This window comes from Mesoplodon densirostris, chromosome 4 (assembly GCF_025265405.1).
Source record: "Mesoplodon densirostris isolate mMesDen1 chromosome 4, mMesDen1 primary haplotype, whole genome shotgun sequence".
In the NCBI taxonomy this organism is placed as follows: domain Eukaryota; kingdom Metazoa; phylum Chordata; class Mammalia; order Artiodactyla; family Ziphiidae; genus Mesoplodon; species Mesoplodon densirostris.
The window spans coordinates 168,963,152-168,982,132 of record NC_082664.1 but is presented as its reverse complement, the minus strand read 5'-3'; the positions used below and the strand labels follow the sequence as shown (position 1 = coordinate 168,982,132).

Genomic DNA, 18,981 nt, shown 5'->3' with positions numbered 1-18,981 from the left:
TTGTGGCTTGTATTATACTTCTGCTACATGTCCATGATATTCCTGAATTCTCTTGCACCAACTTTCATTAAGATCAATAAAAATCAGTTTGGCTTTTCCTTTTTATTTGTTCCGGATACCCCCCCCACAAATATATTTAAATGCATATACACTTATATACACAAGTGTATACATATATACTTATATACATATATGTACACATACATACTGCCTTCCTTTAAAATGCCAGAGACTCCAAAAAGAGTCCTCTAAACTCACAATGCAGTCATAGTTTTTCAGAATCATTTTACAGCTTGAGTCTGAAAATGCTTAGCTTTTCACTTCTACCAAGAGAAAGGCATATACTTTTAATTTCTGGAGGTACATAAAGGTACATCGAGTAGTTTTTAGGAATGTTAACTCCATAGGCATTTTTTTTATTTGCTGCATTTGAATGTAAGCATCACAGCTGAGATAGCTATGAAAACATTAAATTATTTCACCTCAATTTTCAGAACACTCCTGATAATATAAATAATGGCAATTGGTTTTTTCAGTTCATTTTTTTTTTTTTTTGTCTTAGACTCTTTCTACTGCAGCCATCCCTACCAGTTATCATACCTCCTATGAATGAATACTGTATCTCTTTTTGGCTCACTTTGTATTCTTTCATTCTTTTTTGTGTGCTTGTTTTCTAAGGCCATTCAATATCCTTTCAGTCTACGTTCATTGTGAGGAAAAAAATTGATATTCAAGGTGGTCCCAGTGTAGTTCCCGTTTAAAACCCAGTTTAGCTTTATAAAGGAAATTATCTGAGATACTTCTACACAAGGTCCTGCTTCAGTCAAACTACCCACCCACATCCACCTCCAAGGTTTGCATGACACAATCTCTGCTCTGCCTTGCGCCTTAGGGCCTGCCCACAGCGCTCTCCCCACCTCATTCATTATATGGTCCGACTGTGCACACACTTGGTCTCCCTGTGCCGCAAAGGGTTTCCCTTCTATGAGCTCCAAGTGTGTTTCCAAACTCCTGCCCACCCTGTGCAGAAGTCTCAAGTTAGCTCCCTCCACTGGATGTTTTCTTCATCTTCTTTACATCCTCATAAAGTTTTATATATTGTTCCTGGCACTTTATTATATCCAACCTAATATTAGAGTTATTTAAGATGTTTTTCCTATTCTCCATTACCATGTTGAGATATTCTTAAGAGCAGAGATTCTCTTAATTTCTATTCATCAAAATTTTTAATAAACACCTAAAATAGCAAAAGGATATACAAATTACTCTAGCAATATATGCCCTTTATTTTATAATTAATATATAATTTATACCACTTTGTATATATTTTTAAATTTCCTTTCTGGAAGCCTTTTTTTGTTTGTTTAAGAAACTTTATTCCAGATTTCACAGATTTAAAAATTTTAAATTCCCAATGAGATTAGTTTGTTCCTCTGACATCCCACTGAGTAGTTGTTCGCTAAAGTTTAAAGTGGTTCAACGTAAAATTTCTGCTCCCTCACTACTTGGATGCTATGAGATTACTTTTTATTATGATCAAAAATTTCTTATTTAAAAGGCCAGACCTGTACAAGAGCTAGCATAGCTGCCAACAAACCTCCTACACAGAATGAAAGGTGAAGGTTTTCTCAAGAAAACAGATTAGGGGTGGAGTCAAGTTGGCATACTAGGAGGATGCGGAATTTGTATCTCCTCACAACTAGGGCAGCTACCAGGCACCAGTGGGGGACCACAGATACCTAAGGGGACAGGAGGAAGCTCCAGTGACCAGGTAGGATGTGGGGCATGAGGGAAGTGAAGGGGGAGGAGAAGTGGAGGCAGGTGCCCCTGAAGGGTGGCTGGGGGAGGGGAAGGGATCCCATGCCCAGAGGGAAGAGGGAGGGAAGGGAAGAGGGAGTAAAAGTAAAGGCTGGACCTCTGGGATCAGCACGCTTGAGGGGCAGCAGGGGAGGGTAGGAGTTCCTACACCCAGCAGAACCCACCCACAGTTAGGGGTAAGAAGGGCGACGGGAAGACACTGGTGGAGATGGTGGGGGAGGGGCGCAAAGGAACAGAAGGGAACGCGACCAGTGCTTTCCTTGTCCACTTAGTCATCGGGAAGCCTGTTGGGTTCCCGGGCCTAAACCTCTGCCCTCGAAGCCTCCCTCCTGCCACGTAGAGCCCAAGCCCAGACACTACACCCCCACCTAGGTCCCCACCTCTACACTTGGAGACCCCCTCCAATGCACTGGGCCTAAACCCCACCCACATACCCTCACCCAGTGCCTTATCTCCAAACTCCAGAACTCCACACTCCAGAGGAACGCTTTTCAACATGCCGCCTCTCCCGTTCTGTATATGCCTCTCCCGTTCTGTATACGTCCTAAGCAGAGGCCCCACCACATACTTGAACACTGCGCCCCGACCTGCCTAGGTCTCGCCCCGGCCCACCCTAAACCATGCCTCTGCCTAAGTTCCACCCGCACCTAAACTCCGCCCCCATAGCCAAGGTTTTTTTTTTTTTTTTTCCCCTCTTTTAGATTGGGGTTCTGTTTTACCTTGTAGATTCATTCTTATTGACTCTTATATTTTTATTTTTCCTAATAAATCTTTTATTATTCTATTTTATTTTATTCTTTATACTTTGTTATTGTCTATCCTTTAGGCTTGTTCCCCACCCCCTTTTAAAAAATTATTTTTAGGGCTTCCCTGGTGGCTCAGTGGTTGAGAGTCCGCCTGCCGATGCAGGGGACATGGGTTTGTGCCCCGGTCTGGGAGGATCCCACATGCCGCGGAGCGGCTGGGCCTGTGAGCCATGGCTGCTGAGCCTGCACGTCTGGAGCCTGTGCTCCGCAACGGGAGAGGCCACAACAGAGAGAGGCCTGCCTATAGCAAAAAAAAAAAAAAAAAAAAAAAAAAATTATTTTTAATTTTTTATATTTTCTGTTGTGAATTTATTTTACCTTGTTGCAGTTATTTCCATTACAGTGTTATTTTTCCTAATATATTTTTTATCTTTCTAATTTTATTTTGTTTTTAATTGTTTGATATTGTACTACTCCTTTTTTTCTTTCCTCCTTCTTCTTTTTTTTTTTTTTTTTTTTTTTTTACTGTGCCACAAAGCTTGCAGGATCTTGGTTCCCAGGCCAGAGGTTGGACAGGAACGACTATGGTGGGAGCTGTGAGTACAAAATGCTGGACTAAAAGAGAACCTCAGACCCAAGGGAATATTAATCAGAGTGAAGCCTCCTGGAGGTCCTCATCTCAGCACCAAGAACAGGCTCTATCCAACTGCCTTCAAATTCCAGTGTTGAACGTCTCAGGCCAAACAACCAGTAAGAGAAGAATACAGCATCACCCATCAAAGAAAAAAAAAAAGAAATGACAAAATAATATGTTAGAGAAGAAGGAGCAAGGTAAAAACCTACAAAACCAAATAAATGAAGAAGAAATAGGCAACCTACCTGAAAAAGAATCGAGAGTAATGATAGTAAAGATGATCCAAAATCTCAGAAATAGAATGGAGAAAATAAAAGAAACATTTAAAAAAGATCTAGAAGAACTAAAGAGCAAACAAACAGTGATGAACAACACAGCTGCTGAAATTAAAAATACTCTAGAAGGAATCAATAGCAGAATAAATGAGGAAGAAGAACGGATAAGTGACATGGAAGATAAAATAGTGGAAATAACTATCACAGAGCACAATAAAGAAAAAAAAAGAATGAAAAGAATTGAGGACAATCTCAGAGACATATGGGACAACATTAAATGAACCAATATCCAAATTATATGGGTCCAGAAGGAGAAGAGAAAAAGAAAGGGTATGAGAAAATATTTGAAGGGATTATAGTTGAAAACTTCCCTAACATGGGAAAAGAAATAGTCAATCAAGTCCAGGAAGCACAGAGAGTCCCATACAGGATAAATCCAAAGAGAAACATGCCAAGACATATATTAATCAAACTATCAAAAATTAAACACAAAGGGCTTCCTGGTTGGCTCAGTGGTTGAGAGTCTGCCTGCCGATGCAGGGGACACGGGTTCACGCCCCGGTCTGGGAGGATCCCACATGCCACGGAGCAGCTGGGCCCATGAGCCATGGCCACTGAGCCTGCGTGTCCGGAGCCTGTGCTCCACAACGGGAGAGGCCACAACAGTGAGAGGCCCACATACCGCAAAAAAAAAAAAAAAAAAAAAAAATTAAACACAAAGAAAAAATATTAAAGGCAGCAAGGGAAAAGCAAAAAATAACATACAAGGGAATCCCCATAAGATTAACAACTGATCTTTCAGCAGAAACTCTGCAAGATAGAAGGGAGTGGCAGGACATATTTAAAGTGAAGAAAGGGAAAAACCTACAACCAAGATTACTCTACCTGACAAAGATCTCAGTCAGATTCGATGGAGAAATTAAAACCTTTACAGATAAGCAAAAGTTAAGAGAATTCAGCATCACAAAACCACCTTTATAATAAATGCTAAAGGAACTTCTGTAGGCAGGAAGCACAAGGGAAGGAAAAGACCTACAAAAACAAACACAAAACAATTAAGAAAATGGTAATAGAACATATATATTGATAATTACCTTAAATGCAAATGGATTAAATGCTCCAACCAAAAGACACAGACTGAATGAATGGATACAAAAACAAACCCATATATGTGCTGTCTACAAGAGATGCACTTCAGACCTAGGGACACAAAAAGACTGAAAGTGAGGGGACAGAAAAGATATTCCATGCAAATGGAAATCAAAAGAAACCTGGAGTAGCAATTCTCATATCAGACAAAATAGACTTTACAAGAGACAAAGAAGGACACTACATAATGATCAAGGGATCAATCCAAGAAGATGATATAACAACTGTAAATATTTATGCACCCAACATAGGGGCACCTCAATACATAAGACAAATGCTAACAGCCATAAAAGAGGAAATCGACAGTAACTCAGATATAGTAGGGGACTTTAACATCCCACTTTCACCAATGGACAGGTAATCCAAAATGAAAATAAATAAGGAGACACAAGCTTTAAATGACACATTAAACGAGGTGGACTTAATTGATATTTATAGGACATTCCATCCAAAAAACAACAGAATACACATGCTTCTCAAGTGCTCATGGAACATTCTCCAAGATACATCATATCTTGGGTCACAAATCAAGCCTTGGTAAATTTAAGAAAATGGGAATCATATCAAGTATCTTTTCTGACCACAACACTATGAGACTAGATATCAATTACAGGATAAATTCTGTAAAAAATACAAGCACATGGAGGCTAAACAATACACTAAATAACCAAGAGATCACTGAAGAAATCAATGAGGAAATCAAAAAATACCTAGAAACAAAAGACAATGAAAACACGATGGCCTAAAACCTATGGGATGCAGCAAAACAAGTTCTAAGAGGGAAGTTTAATGCAATAAAATCCTACCTCAAGTAAAAAGAAAAATCTCAAATAACCAACCTAACCTTACACCTAAAGCAATTAGAGGAAGAAGAACCAAAAACACCCAAAGTTAGCAGAAGGAAAGAAACCATAAAGGTCAGATCAGAAATAAATGAAAAAGAAATGAAGAAAATGACAGCAAAGATCAATAAAACTAAAAGTTGGTTCTTTGAAATGATGAACAAAATTGATAAACCATTAGCCAGACTCATAGAGACAAAAAGGGAGAAGACTCAAATCAATAGAATTAGAAATGAAAAAGGAGAACTAACAACTGACACGGCAGAAATACAAAGGATCATGAGAGATTACTACAAGCAATGATATGCCAATAAAATGGACAACATGGAGGAAATGGACAAATTCTTAGAAATGCACAACTTTCCGAGACTGAACCAGGAAGAAATAGAAAATATGAACAGACCAATCACAAGCACTGAAATTGAAACTGTAATTAAAAATCTTCCAACAAACAAAAGCCCAGGACCATATGGCTTCACAGGCAAATTCTATCAAACATTTAGAAAAGAGCTAACACCTCTTATTCTCAAACTCTTCCAAAATATAGCAGAGGGTGGAACACACCCAAACTCATTCTATGAGGCCACCATCACCCTGATACCAAAACCAGACTAAGATGTCACAATAAAAGAAAACTACAGGCCAATATCTCTGATAAACATAGATGAAAAGATCCTCAATAAAATACTAGGAAGCAGAATCCAACAGCACATTAAAATGATCATACACCATGATCAAGTGAACTTATCCCAGGAATGCAAGGATTCTTCAATATACTCAAATCAATCAATGTGATATACTATATTAACAAATAGAAGGCTAAAAACCATATGATAATTTCAATAGATGCAGAAAAAGCTTTTGACAAAGATCAACACTGGTTTATGATAAAAAGTCTCTAGAAAGTAGGCATACAGGGAACTTAACTCAACATAATAAAGGCCATATATGACAAACCCACAGCCAACATCATTCGCAATGGTGAAAAACCAAACCCATTTCCTCTAAGATCAGAAACAAGACAAGATTGCCCACTCTCAACACTATTATTCAACATAGTTTGGGAAGTTCTAGCCACAGCAATTAGAGAAGAAAGAAAAATAAAAGGAATCCAAATTGGAAAAGAAGTTATACTGTCACTGTTTGCAGATGATATGATACTATACATAGAGAATCCTAAAGACGCTACCAGAAAACTACTAGAGCTAATTAATGAATTTGGTAGAGTAGCAGGATACAAAATTAATGCACAGAAATCTCTTGCATTCCTATACACTAATGATGAAAATCTGAAAGAGAAATTAAGTAAACGCTCCCATTTACCATTGCAACAAAAAGAGTAAAATACCTAGGAGTAAACCTACTTAAGGAGGAAAAAAGACCTGTATGCAGAAAACAATAAGACACTGATGAAAGAAATTAAAGATGATACAAACAGATGGAGAGATATACCATGTTCTTGGATTGGCAGAATCAACATTGTGAAAATGACTCTACTACCCAAAGCAATCTACAGATTCAATGCAATCCCTATCAAACTACCACTGGCATTTTTCACAGAACTAGAACAAAAAATTTCACAATTTGTATGGAAACACAAAAGACCCCGAATAGCCAAAGCAATCTGGAGAACGAAAAATGGAGCTGGAGGAATCAGGCTCCCTGACTTCAGACTATACTACAAAGCTACAGTAATCAAGACAGTATGGTACTGGCACAAAAACAGAAAGATAGATCAATGGAACAGGATAGAAAGCCCAGAGATAAACCCACGGACATATGGTCACCTTATCTTTGATAAAGGAGGCAGGAATGTACAGTGGAGAAAGGACAGTCTCTTCAATAAGTGGTGCTGGGAAAACTGGATAGGGACATGTAAAAGTATGAGATTAGAACACTCCCTAACACCATACACAAAAATAAGCTCAAAATGGATTAAAGACTTAAATGTAAGGCCAGACACTATCAAACTCTTAGAGGAAAACATAGGCAGAACACTCTATGACATAAATCACAGCAAGATCCTTTTCGAGCCACATCCTAGAGAAATGGAAATAAATATAAAAATAAACAAATGGGACCTAATGAAACTTCAAAGCTTTTGCACAGCAAAGGAAACCATAAACAAGACGAAAAGACAACCCTCAGAATGGGAGAAAATATTTGCAAATGAAGCAACTGACAAAGGATTAATCTCCAAAATTCATGAGCAGCTCATGCAGTTCAATATCATAAAAACAAACAACCCAATCTGAAAATGGGCAGAAGAATTAAATAGTCATTTCTCCAAAGATATACAGATTGCTAACAAACACATGAAAATATGCTCAACATCACTAATCATTAGAGAAATGCAAGTCAAAACTACAACAAGGTATCACCTCACACCAGTCAGAATGGCCATCATCAAAATATCTACAAACAGCAAAGGCTGGAGAGGGTGTGGAGAAAAGGGAACCCTCCTGCACTGTTGGTGGGAATGTAAATTGATACAGTCACTACGGAGAACAGTATGGAAGTTCCTTAAAAAACTAAAAATAGAGCTACCATATGACCCAGCCAATTCACTACTGGGCATATACCCTGAGAAAACCATAACTCAAAAAGTGTCATGTACCACAGTGTTCATTGCAGCTCTATTTACAATAGCTAGGACATGGAAGCAACCTAGGTGTCCATCAACAGATGAATGGATAAAGAAGATGTGGCACATATATACAATGGAATATTACTCAGCCATAAAAAGAAATGAAATTGAGTTATTTGTAGCGAGGTGGATGGACCTAGAGTCTGTCATACAGAGTGAAGTAACTCCGAAAGAGAAAAACAAATACTGTATGCTAACACATATATATGGAGTCTAAAAAAAAGTGGTTCTGATGAACCCAGGGGCAGTACCAGAATAAAGACACAGATATGGAGACTGGACTTGAGGACACGGGGTGGGGGAAGGTAAGCTGGGACAAAGTGAGAGAGCAACACTGACCTATATACATTACCAAGTGTAAAATAGATAACTAGTGGGAAGTAGCTGCATAGCACAGGGAGATCAGCTTGGTGCTTTGTGACCACCTAAAGGGGTGGGATAAGGAGGGTGGGAGGGAGACTCAAAAGGGAGGGGATATGAGGATATACGTTTGCATATAACTGATTCACTTTGTTATACAGCAGAAACACAACATTGTACAGCAATTATACTCCAATAAAGATGTTAAAAAAGAAAAAGAAAGTAGATTAGTCTGAGGTTTCTGAAATGCTTTTACATTAAATTCACATAAGTATACTTATCCCTCAACAGAGTCTTGAAATGTTTCTTTTCCTCTGTCCTATTCCATATAGTACTGGAAACATCAGGCAAGGAGCTTGGCTTAACTATGTGTCAATGGGAAAATATTTATCTAGAAACCTACTCTTAAGCAAATTAAAACACTCCCTTTAAAATGTATGAAGAAGTTATGGCAGAAATGGCAGTGTTCCCCATTCCACCCACCATGTTAAAAGTCAGTACAAACAAATTAGTTCATTCTTCTTAAAGCACTTTTGTTTTTGTTAATTACAAGATATAATTTATATACAAAATGAATGGCACTTTTATTTTCTACTCAAAACTCATGGTTTAAATATTAATATATGTCCTATTATCAACTGATAAAATTTGTTTTTGTTTTTGTTTTTTGCCACACCATGCAGCATGTGGGAGCTTAGTTCCCAGGACAGGGATCGAACCCAAGGCCCCTACATTCAGAGTGCAGAGTCTTAACCACTGGACCTCCAGGGAAGTCCCAAAATTTGTTCTTTTGTCATTGTAACACTATATACTGCATTTTCATCTCATCCTCTAATATTTTATATGAATTAATGCTACTTGCTATTTCCACTTCTTACAATATTGTCACTGTATGTATTATATTGGACATCTACCAATAATCTAACTATTTAGACAAATTACCCCTAAATTTTTAGGTGAATGGATGGACATATTTGATCATCTAAACTATTTAAATATATAAACTCAACATTCAAATGAATAAAGTATTGGTCTAAAAAGAATAAAGTAAATAACGTAACCACAGTAACATCTAATTAAAATTGAGTAAGTCTGTTCTTGATGTTCTTATATTGTATTAAGAGTGAATTGATATTTACTAAGGACTGAATTCTGAATCAGACTGAAAACAAAGGAGTCTTAGTTTATTGATGTAAGAAGAAATTGACTAAACTAGGAACTGGGGAACTGGTAAATATACCAAAGCTTGGAGAAATGTTGGAAGACAAGTTTATGAGTAAAGCCTTGAAAGATAACATTTTAGATTCAAAAAGATTTTTCTTTATGAAAACAATGATTTACTAGGTGTTTATGTCACTTCTTTTCCATTTCCTTCCTTCCCACCTACCTCTCTGTAAAAGCACCACACAAACAAATTAAAATGTACCTGCTGGAAGAAGCACTTTGAGTTCCTCTTTCATGGAGTGATGGAATGATAGACAGTTCTTTGTAAGCACAATGTCATCCAGTGCAATATCTCCATGGTGGCCTTTCCCAACTCTGCCTTCAAATTTGAGTTGGAAGTCCTCATCACCAGACAGGGATAATTCTTCCCGCTGCCAGAAATTGCCTTGCTCTACAGTGAGGTTAAGTAGGACCTTTGTTTGGTTTGAGACTGATACCTGCATCAAAGTGAGTGCTCCAATGCCATGTCCATACATGTGATAATGAAAAATTATCTGTAACCAAGAATCAGAATATTATATATAATTAGTACAATTAATTTCACCTTATTTTCAATTATATCATATTGTCCTCTCCCTTCTTAACAGATTCCTGAAGGAAAATTAGATCTGTATGTTCTACTGCTCTGTGAGTACTCTACCAATGAATGAAGTTAGGCCAGCCTTAACTCCTATGTTGCAAAACATGGAAAACAGTACAATAAGGATCAAATAGAAACTTAGTTGAAAAATGAGCAGAGTTCACTTCTTTTCTGTGACTTATAAAAGTAGAATTCCTCCACAAACTCTTAAGATCCACTGTCAAAGGAATAAAAATATCATTAAAAAGTGATGTATTATATAGAAAGACTTTTCATGATTAAGAAATATCAGGTACTAAAGAAAATCATTTCTAATCTTATGAAACTTAAATCATTTTCTTCAAAATAGTAGAGTACTTTATTGCTTATTCCACCACTTGAAACACATTTTTAGTTCTACAAGATCCTCAGGGCTGTACTATACATAGCAAAACCACCAGAATAGCAATTTCTAAATTTTACTTGAAATGCTTTAGAAGAGCAGACTTGAGAGTTGTACCCCCAAGTAAAAATTAATGTAAGTATTTCCAGGAATTAACGTTTCAATGTTTCAAAGATGTAGTTTACCAGATTTTTAGTGATTGTTACACAGATGGAGAAAGTTAGGGGAAATTCTAGGAGGAAGAAGAATATGAGTTAGGAACAATAGGGACTGCTGAGAGTGTTTTTAAGCTTTTGTCTTGTCTTTTTTATGAATGAAGGAAAAGAGTAATGGTGGGTGATCTTCACACAGGAAAATCACATTTTGGAAAGACTAGCACTCATGGATATTATATTCTAGAGAAAGAAAAATGAATGTGTTTAAAGGGTAAAGAATGTGATTAGACAATATATGCAATGCATACTTCAAAGAGCACCAAGAAGAGCTAAGCCATGTAAGTAACTCTATGCAAATTTCCTAGCTGATGAATAATACCTGAATTTCAGGTATTATTCTATGATCCAAGAATGTTTCTTCTACTGATTAATCCATTACTGTTGGAAAACATGAGCTCTATGACCACTTTGGCTTGTTTGGGGAGGACGGGTCAAACCTGAGTGTCACAAAATGAGAAACACAAAGAGTCTGAGGCCAGCCTGTTGAGCAGCGTCAATAGGCAAGAGAGGAAACTACCCAACAGGCATAGCACACATCTGTCTGGAGCCCTTGCAGTCATAGGTGTGGTCTTCCCAGTATTCTCCCTTGTTTTGCCTTCTTATTTGCACAGAAAACATAAAGCATATGTTTTATGTCACAGTAAATACTTCCTTATCTTCTTGAGGCCATTTTCTGAATGATGCCATTGGGTCAACATGCAAGCAAGCATCGAAATACTCCATTTCTACAGAGAACACTTGATGACAATGTAACCTAATCACAGGGCAACATGAGTGAATAAAAATCTCTTAAGTATTAAATTCTTCTAAGGAGGCATTTTCACTGGAAATTTCAGTTACTCAGAGGTTTGATCTCTACCCTCATCAATCTATGTCTGCATCCCTTCCTACCTCCCACCCATCCCTCAAAAGGAAGAAAAATCTCCAATTTGATTTTTTCTCCCTGAAGTTTTCCACAAGGTCAAGTGACAGAAAGGATTTTCATGAAAATATGGAAGGTCAATCTGCTTACCTGATAAACAAATTTTTATATATGAGAGACCCAATCATTCCCAGCATGACTTTTCCTTACTTCTTTGTATTCAATCTATATCATAAATATTCATAAAATGAACCATTCATCATTAATTTTTTGACATTTCTCCTAGGCATACTTCATTATTCTCACACAGGTGTTTTAAAACAGTGGGAACTATAGTGCTGGGACCAGGGAAAAATAGAGATGAATGAGATCCTTAGTAACTACAGTATGAAAAAAAAAAATCTTTTGAACATTCTTAGAGGAAGTCTAAAAAGAAAAGCTAAGGAGTCTTTTTTTGATGTCTTTCAAATTACTCAATACTTTCTTGAAAATAAACCCCAGCATTCCAGATTTTATATATGTTGAGTCTATATCTATAAATCTATATACCCATAGATATTCTGAAATTTGTAAATTAGTTCTAGTCTTAAAACCTGATTAAAAATTAAACATGAAATATATACAATTTCAGTTTGACTTTTTTACTTTTCTAAAATGCAACGTTTGCCAAACTAATTAAATAAAGTTTAATATAATTGTGTATGATTCATTACATCCATTCTGGACTGCTGACTGAGTTACATCTTTAAAACTCTGAGAGTGTCACTTTCTTGCAGAAAATCTTTGAAATTTGCTTGAAGAGAGAAGAGAGACGTGATTATTCCCTGAGAATTAAACTATGAAATCAATTTAAGATGACACAGAAAAGCTCCTAACACAAACTAAAGGCTTAACATGTATTAAGACTGGGAAAATGGTAGGATGTAATGGATGGTCAGTATAAAACAGAGGAACAAACATCTGTAATAAGTACAGGTACAGCTGGGGAGCCTTTGAGCAAAGATTTAATATGTCCCATTCTGGGGTCAGGGCTCTCTATTGTGGAGACAGATACACAAGAATAATACAATTTGAAGATAATAAAGGTTTAAATCATGTTATTGTCTCCCAGCCTGATTCTTTGATCGGCTAGCAACTTTCTGAATATAATTTGTTTTCCTTTCAGTGTTCAGACATTGGGGAATACACCAGTCAGAATACATGTGTTCAGAGCTTATGGAGATTGCATTTCTTGCCGTAAATATAAATAAATGGCAAATTTATTCACGCATTAATCTCTTATAAGCAAGATTCTGTGAAGTCATCTCTGAGTGCTTAATTTATATGTAAAGATAAATTTAGCCCCTAGCCTAGCTGACTCAAATCCTTTGGGGAATAAAAATAGACAATCATGCAAACAATAAATAAAGTGAAGGTCCTTGCAAATGCATAGACATCATATGAAGATCCATACAACTCTATTTATACTTTTAACACTCTTATAAATGTTTTCTTCAAATTTCCACAGCATAATGGCCAAACCATCTTTTCTTCCTGCCCCTAGAAATTCTACTTTTTAAAGGGTCAATTTCAGTCTTTCCTTTTCCATGAAGATGTCTTCAACCATTTTATCATGGTGCCAACTATGACTCATATTAGTTCTTGGAAATATTTAACTTTATGTTATTTCTCATTGTTTAATTCTCTTTCTTGTGGTGAAATTCCCATAATTCCAATAAGTACCAAGTTCCCTGAGTGGACACAACTGATATTTTACTTCTTTTGTTCTACCCATGGTTATGAATAATAACCATGACATTTTCAAATGGTTTCCAAAATTCCTTATCTATGGAACTTATCCACAGAATAAATTCTTCCAACAGCTCCAATGATCCTTCCCTTTCACCCTTACTTCACTTTCTACCTCCCTCACATATTCCAAGTTGAATACATTCAAACTCATTTGTTGGTCTGGTGCTGGCCATTTCATTTTCTGTACTTAACTCCATCAGAAGTTGTTCATAATATTTCTGTTTTTTTCCCCATACCTTGCAGTTTTTGCTTCTTCTGCTTATGAGTGGGCTTGAAATTCTGGCTGTTTTCATGGGCTGCTGAGGGAACAAGCTCTTTATAAAGATGTAATGACCAGATGAATTTCGCAAGGTGTGATCAGCAGCTGGCTGTGTGCCTGAGGCAGGGATACCGCTAGCCCTCAGATTCCAGTCAAAGTCATCATCCTGTTCCTGCTCCCAGGCACAAAGATCAAACTCAAAATCACAGCAGCCACTGGAAGTACCTGGAAAACATTTTCCAATTTATGGTGGAGAGAAAAAGGAAATTAGTAGATAAAGCATGCAATCACAAATTACAGTAATCTTGTTAAACACACTCATGTTTCAGGACCTTTGAACTTGCTACTCTCTCTGCCTGGATTCTTTCCCAAATGGCCTGTCCACTCACTTCTATCAGATCTGTATTTGAGCATCACCTTCTCAGTGGGTCCTTATTTTTTTTTTTTTTTTTTTGCGGTACGCGGGCCTCTCACTGTTGTGGCCCCTCCCATTGCGGAGCACAGGCTCCGGACGCGCAGGCTCAGCGGCCATGGCTCATGGGCCCAGCCGCTCCGCGGCATATGGGATCCTCCCAGACCGGGGCACGAACCCGTATCCCCTGCATCGGCAGGCGGACTCTCAACCACTGCGCCACCAGGGAGGCCCCATGGGTCCTTATTTATCAGTGTACGTAAAAGCTCCTATCCTTAACTCTGTCCTACTTCACTTGTTTATTTTTATTTTGGGCACTTTTCTAACACATTATATGTTTTACCTATTTATTTTTTGTCTTCCCCCACTCCTCACTCATCAGAATGCATGTGTTATAAAGGAGATAATTTGCTCAGTTTTGTTGTTATATTCCCAGTGCCTGGCAAATAATTGCTCAATTTGCTGAATAAATAAATGAACTTTTAAAAAAGACAAAAAATACAGTAATCTTATGTAGCTTTTATATATAGAATGGATAAACAAGGTCCTACTCTATAGCACAGAGAACTATATTCAATATCTTGTGATAAACTATAATGGAAAAGAATATAAAAAAGAATGTATATATATGTATAATGGAATCACTTTGCCATACAGCAGTAATTAACACAAAATTATAAATCAACAATACTTCAACTAAAAAATTGAAAAAATTGAAGTAATCCTGCCACATCATGTAATGTTAGAAACCTTACAATATTATCCTGACAGCAACATTAAAACAGAATAGTTTAGTTTGTTACACACATCTATTTCCATGGCTCATTTAAGTTTATTTCTTCAGTAGTCTGGTCCCTGTGTCAAAATCCATGAGAAAATATTCCAGCATTACACACGTTTCCTCCTGCAAACACCTATTTGGTCAATGTAATTTATTTCTTCTCTCTTCTCATCTTTGCTTCTCAGATCTTGGTAGGGAATTTAGGACGTTTATTATTCTGCAACACAGTTTAGCTGGGAAATATTTCCTAAAGCAAAAGTTATTAGTCATTGTAATTATTTTTTAAAACATAGACTTATTTTAGAGCTAAGAAAATTGTGAAACAGAAAAGGTTAAAACTGTAATGATTTATTATAATAAGTTGCAGAAATTAAATATGTTGAGTTACATTAAATATCAACTATCTCCCAGGTATTTAAAAAATATTTTAATATTAAAATTGCTTAAGTTTTTCTTCCATTTCCAGGATAGTAAGAATTCTAAGTCCAACTATGTCCTTATTGATTTTCTGCCTGCTGGATCTACCCATTTCTGATAGAGGGGTGTGAAAACTCCAACTATGATAGTGGATTCATCTCTTTTTTTTGCAGTTCTAGAAGTTTTTTATGTCACACAGGTTGACATTCTGTTGTTAGGTACATACACATTAGGGATTGTCATGTCTTCTTAGAAAAGTGACCTCCTTACTGTTGTGTAATGCCCTTATTTATCCCTGATAATGTTCCTTGCTTTGAAGTCTGTTCTGTCTGAAATTAAAATAGCTCTTCCTGTTTTCTTTCGATTCATGTAAGCATGGTATATATTTCTGCATACTTTACCTTTAACCTATAAATATCTTTATATTCAAAGTGGGTTTCTTGTAGACAACATGTAGTTGGGTCCTATTTTCTATTCAATTGTTAATTCAGTTTTTAAATTACTTTTGAAACTTATTTTGAAAATTTACTCTGTCCTAAAATAGACTGTAATTCCTACAGCCTCTTTTAGTTCAGAATACTAAAGTTCTCCTAAGTATCCTCTCAAAGGACTGGGAAGTAAATCTCACTAAAATAATAATGAACCCCAACTCACCAGCTTGTTTATAATCTGAACTCTTATCTTGGTTAAGAATATAAAATGAAGTAACTAATTGCCCTTATGTTGGAAGATTTAGCAGCCCATGAGGACCAGATTTCCATATAGACCAGCATCTAGAAAGGCCATTTGTATAAGGAAATGATGTGTGCTGCTGAAAAACAGATTTGTTTAAAAAAAAATCATACAAATACTGCTACATGAATCTCTATAGTGTAAATCATATTTTTGCTTTTGATATCTACTATAGTTTTGAAGATATATTTCCTTGGAAAGTTTAATTCTAAAATATCAGTGGAGGAAAGAAAACACAGCAAGCAGGCCTAAGTTGTTTGAATTACATATCACTATGGTAAGAGGGAGCAACTTATAATTTCATTTTCTACTATTTCCCACAGGTGCCATGCGAGACAAGTAGCAAATGGTCTTCTGTGCAGATGCCAATTCCTGGCATTTCATGTAGCAATTAATGCCAGGGCCAGACAGGTGTGCCATCAGGAAGAAAATGATCCCTTTGTCTACAGCTGTATCATCAATCAAACCAGTTTCTCCCTTTCCAAATGTTATAATTTTTCCATCGATCAATATCTTTATAAGTATAAAAATGTTTCATTTAAAACAGACATAATTTTGAAAGAACACAACCTAATGCCTTTTAAGATCCTACCATCAAATTTTTAAAAGATATCATTCTATTCATTTATTCATTTCATATAAATTTTTTATTTATTTTTTAAATTGATATATAGTTTCTGTAAAAGAGTGTATGTTATAGGTGTACAATATAGTGATTCACAATTTTTACGTTATACTCCATTTATAGTTATTATAAAATATTGGCTGTATTCCCTGTGTTATATAATATATCCTTGTAGCTTATTTTACACCTAATAGCTTGTACCTCTGACTCCCCTACCCCTACATTGCCTCCCCCCACTTCCCTCTCCCCACTGGTAACAACTAGTTGGTTCTCAGTATCTGTGAGTCTGCTTTTTTGTTTTATTCTCTAGCTTGTTTTATTTTTTAGATTCCACATGTAAGTGATATCATGCAGTATGTGTTTCTCTGTCTGACTTATTTAGCATAATGCCCTCCAAGTCCATCCATGTTACTGCAAATGGCAAAATTTCATTCTTTTTTATGGCTGAGTAGTATTACATTGTGTTTGTGTATGTGTGTGTGTGTGTGTGTGTGTGTGTGTGTACCACATCTTTATCCATTCATCTGTTGATGGACACTTAGGTTGCTTCCATATCTTGGCAACTGTAAACAAAGCTGCTATGAACATTGGGCTGCATGTATCCTTTTGAATTAGTATTTATTGAGCATATTCTATAAATAAAGCACATTTAAGAAAATGGGAAAGTGCTTGGAAACAGGGCTTCTGTGTATTGAGCATAACATATATCAGGGCCTGAGTAGTCTCTTCATATGTTTTATTTCACTTAATTCCCACATCTCTACATAATTGTTACTGTTCTTACTTTGGTTTAAGAGATAGCTGGAGTTCAGAGTTAAAGTACTTTGCTTAGTATTACCTTGTAAGTAGCAGAACTATGAGTTGAAGAATGATATGACACAGCTGCTGTGCCAGTACTCCCCTTTATAATGTGGTATGCAGCAGTTGGGGATGGCGGCTGCAATAAAATATATCTACAAATAATGAAGGATAAGAAAATGTATATTTCTGTAAAGAAATGCTCTAAAAGACCTCCTCCTCTAGGGTAGGTAGCTACATGAAGATGGCAGTCATCCAGTTTGGCTTGATTCTTCTTGAGGTGGCATGATGTCATTCATCACTTCTTTTAACTCTGTTCATATGAATATGAATGTTTTATGGATGTCAGTTTGTTGTGCAAAGGAAGAATGTTCTTCAAACTTGCTAAGAGAGTAGAATATGATAAATCCTATAAATTATATCTCTCTGAGAGATTTAAAAATACACTAGCATATTAAAGTCTCCATGAATTCCAACAGTATAGAAACTATTTCTTTATACAAGTATATTCCCAATTTATTTGACTAAGGAAACTTTTTACTTACTTGTTTATTAGAACTATGAACATCTTTAGATTACTACACTACTGATAATGCACAGAGCAAGTTCACAAATCCTAATTAAAAACAAACTAGCAAAAAGCATAATTAGAGAAGTTCGTTTCCATCAGCTCTGAGTGGGGCACTTTTCTAGCTATGTGACTTTGGGAATTGTATTCATTTCTTAGGGCTGCTGCAACAAAGTACAACAAACAGGGTGGCTTTAAACAACAGAAATTTATTCTCTCTCAGTTGTTCAGGCTAAAGATCTGAAATCAAGATGTCAGCAGTACCATGTTCACCCTACCGGCTCTAGGGGAGAATCCTTCCTTACCTCTTTCTAGCTACTGGTGGTTACTGGCAATCTGAGCGTTCCTTGGCTTGTCCACACCACTCCAGTCACGTGGCATTTGCCCTGTGTGTTATCACATTGTTTTCCTCTGGGTGTCTCTGTTCATATTTCTTCTTATAAGGACACCAATCATTGGGTCTGAGCCCACCTAATCCAATATGACCTCACCTTAATTCATTACATCTGCACAGACCCTGTTACCAAATAAGGTCACATTCACAGGTTCTAGTTGCAATTTACGGGGGTGCACTACACAACTCAGTACTGGAATGTTTACATTTTTTAAAGTAAATCTCTCGGGCTTTTAAGGTATATAATCATATCATTAGAAAATAATTATAAATTGCTAAGAGAGAAGATCTTAAAAGTTCTCATCACAAAAAAAAATATTTGTAACTATGTATGAGGATGGAGGTTAACTAGACTTACTGTGGTAATCATTGTGCAGTATATACTCATATTGAATCCTTATGTTGTACACCTGAAACTAATATAATGTTATATGTCAATTATAATTCAATAAAAAAGAAAATAAATATAA

The 18,981-nt window shown here is 36.4% G+C and overlaps 1 protein-coding gene across 1 annotated transcript in view; it reads right to left on the bottom strand.

Moving 5' to 3' along the window:
- MALRD1 (MAM and LDL receptor class A domain containing 1) overlaps positions 1-18,981 on the bottom strand; it is a 625,167-nt gene that overhangs the window by 327,309 nt on the left and 278,877 nt on the right. Inside the window, exons 26-27 of the mRNA XM_060096153.1 lie at positions 13,762-14,009; positions 9,898-10,189 (exon numbers count right to left, since the gene is read on the bottom strand). Of these exons, the coding sequence (XP_059952136.1) occupies positions 9,898-10,189; positions 13,762-14,009 (540 nt within the window). The remainder of the gene's footprint in view (positions 1-9,897; positions 10,190-13,761; positions 14,010-18,981) is intronic.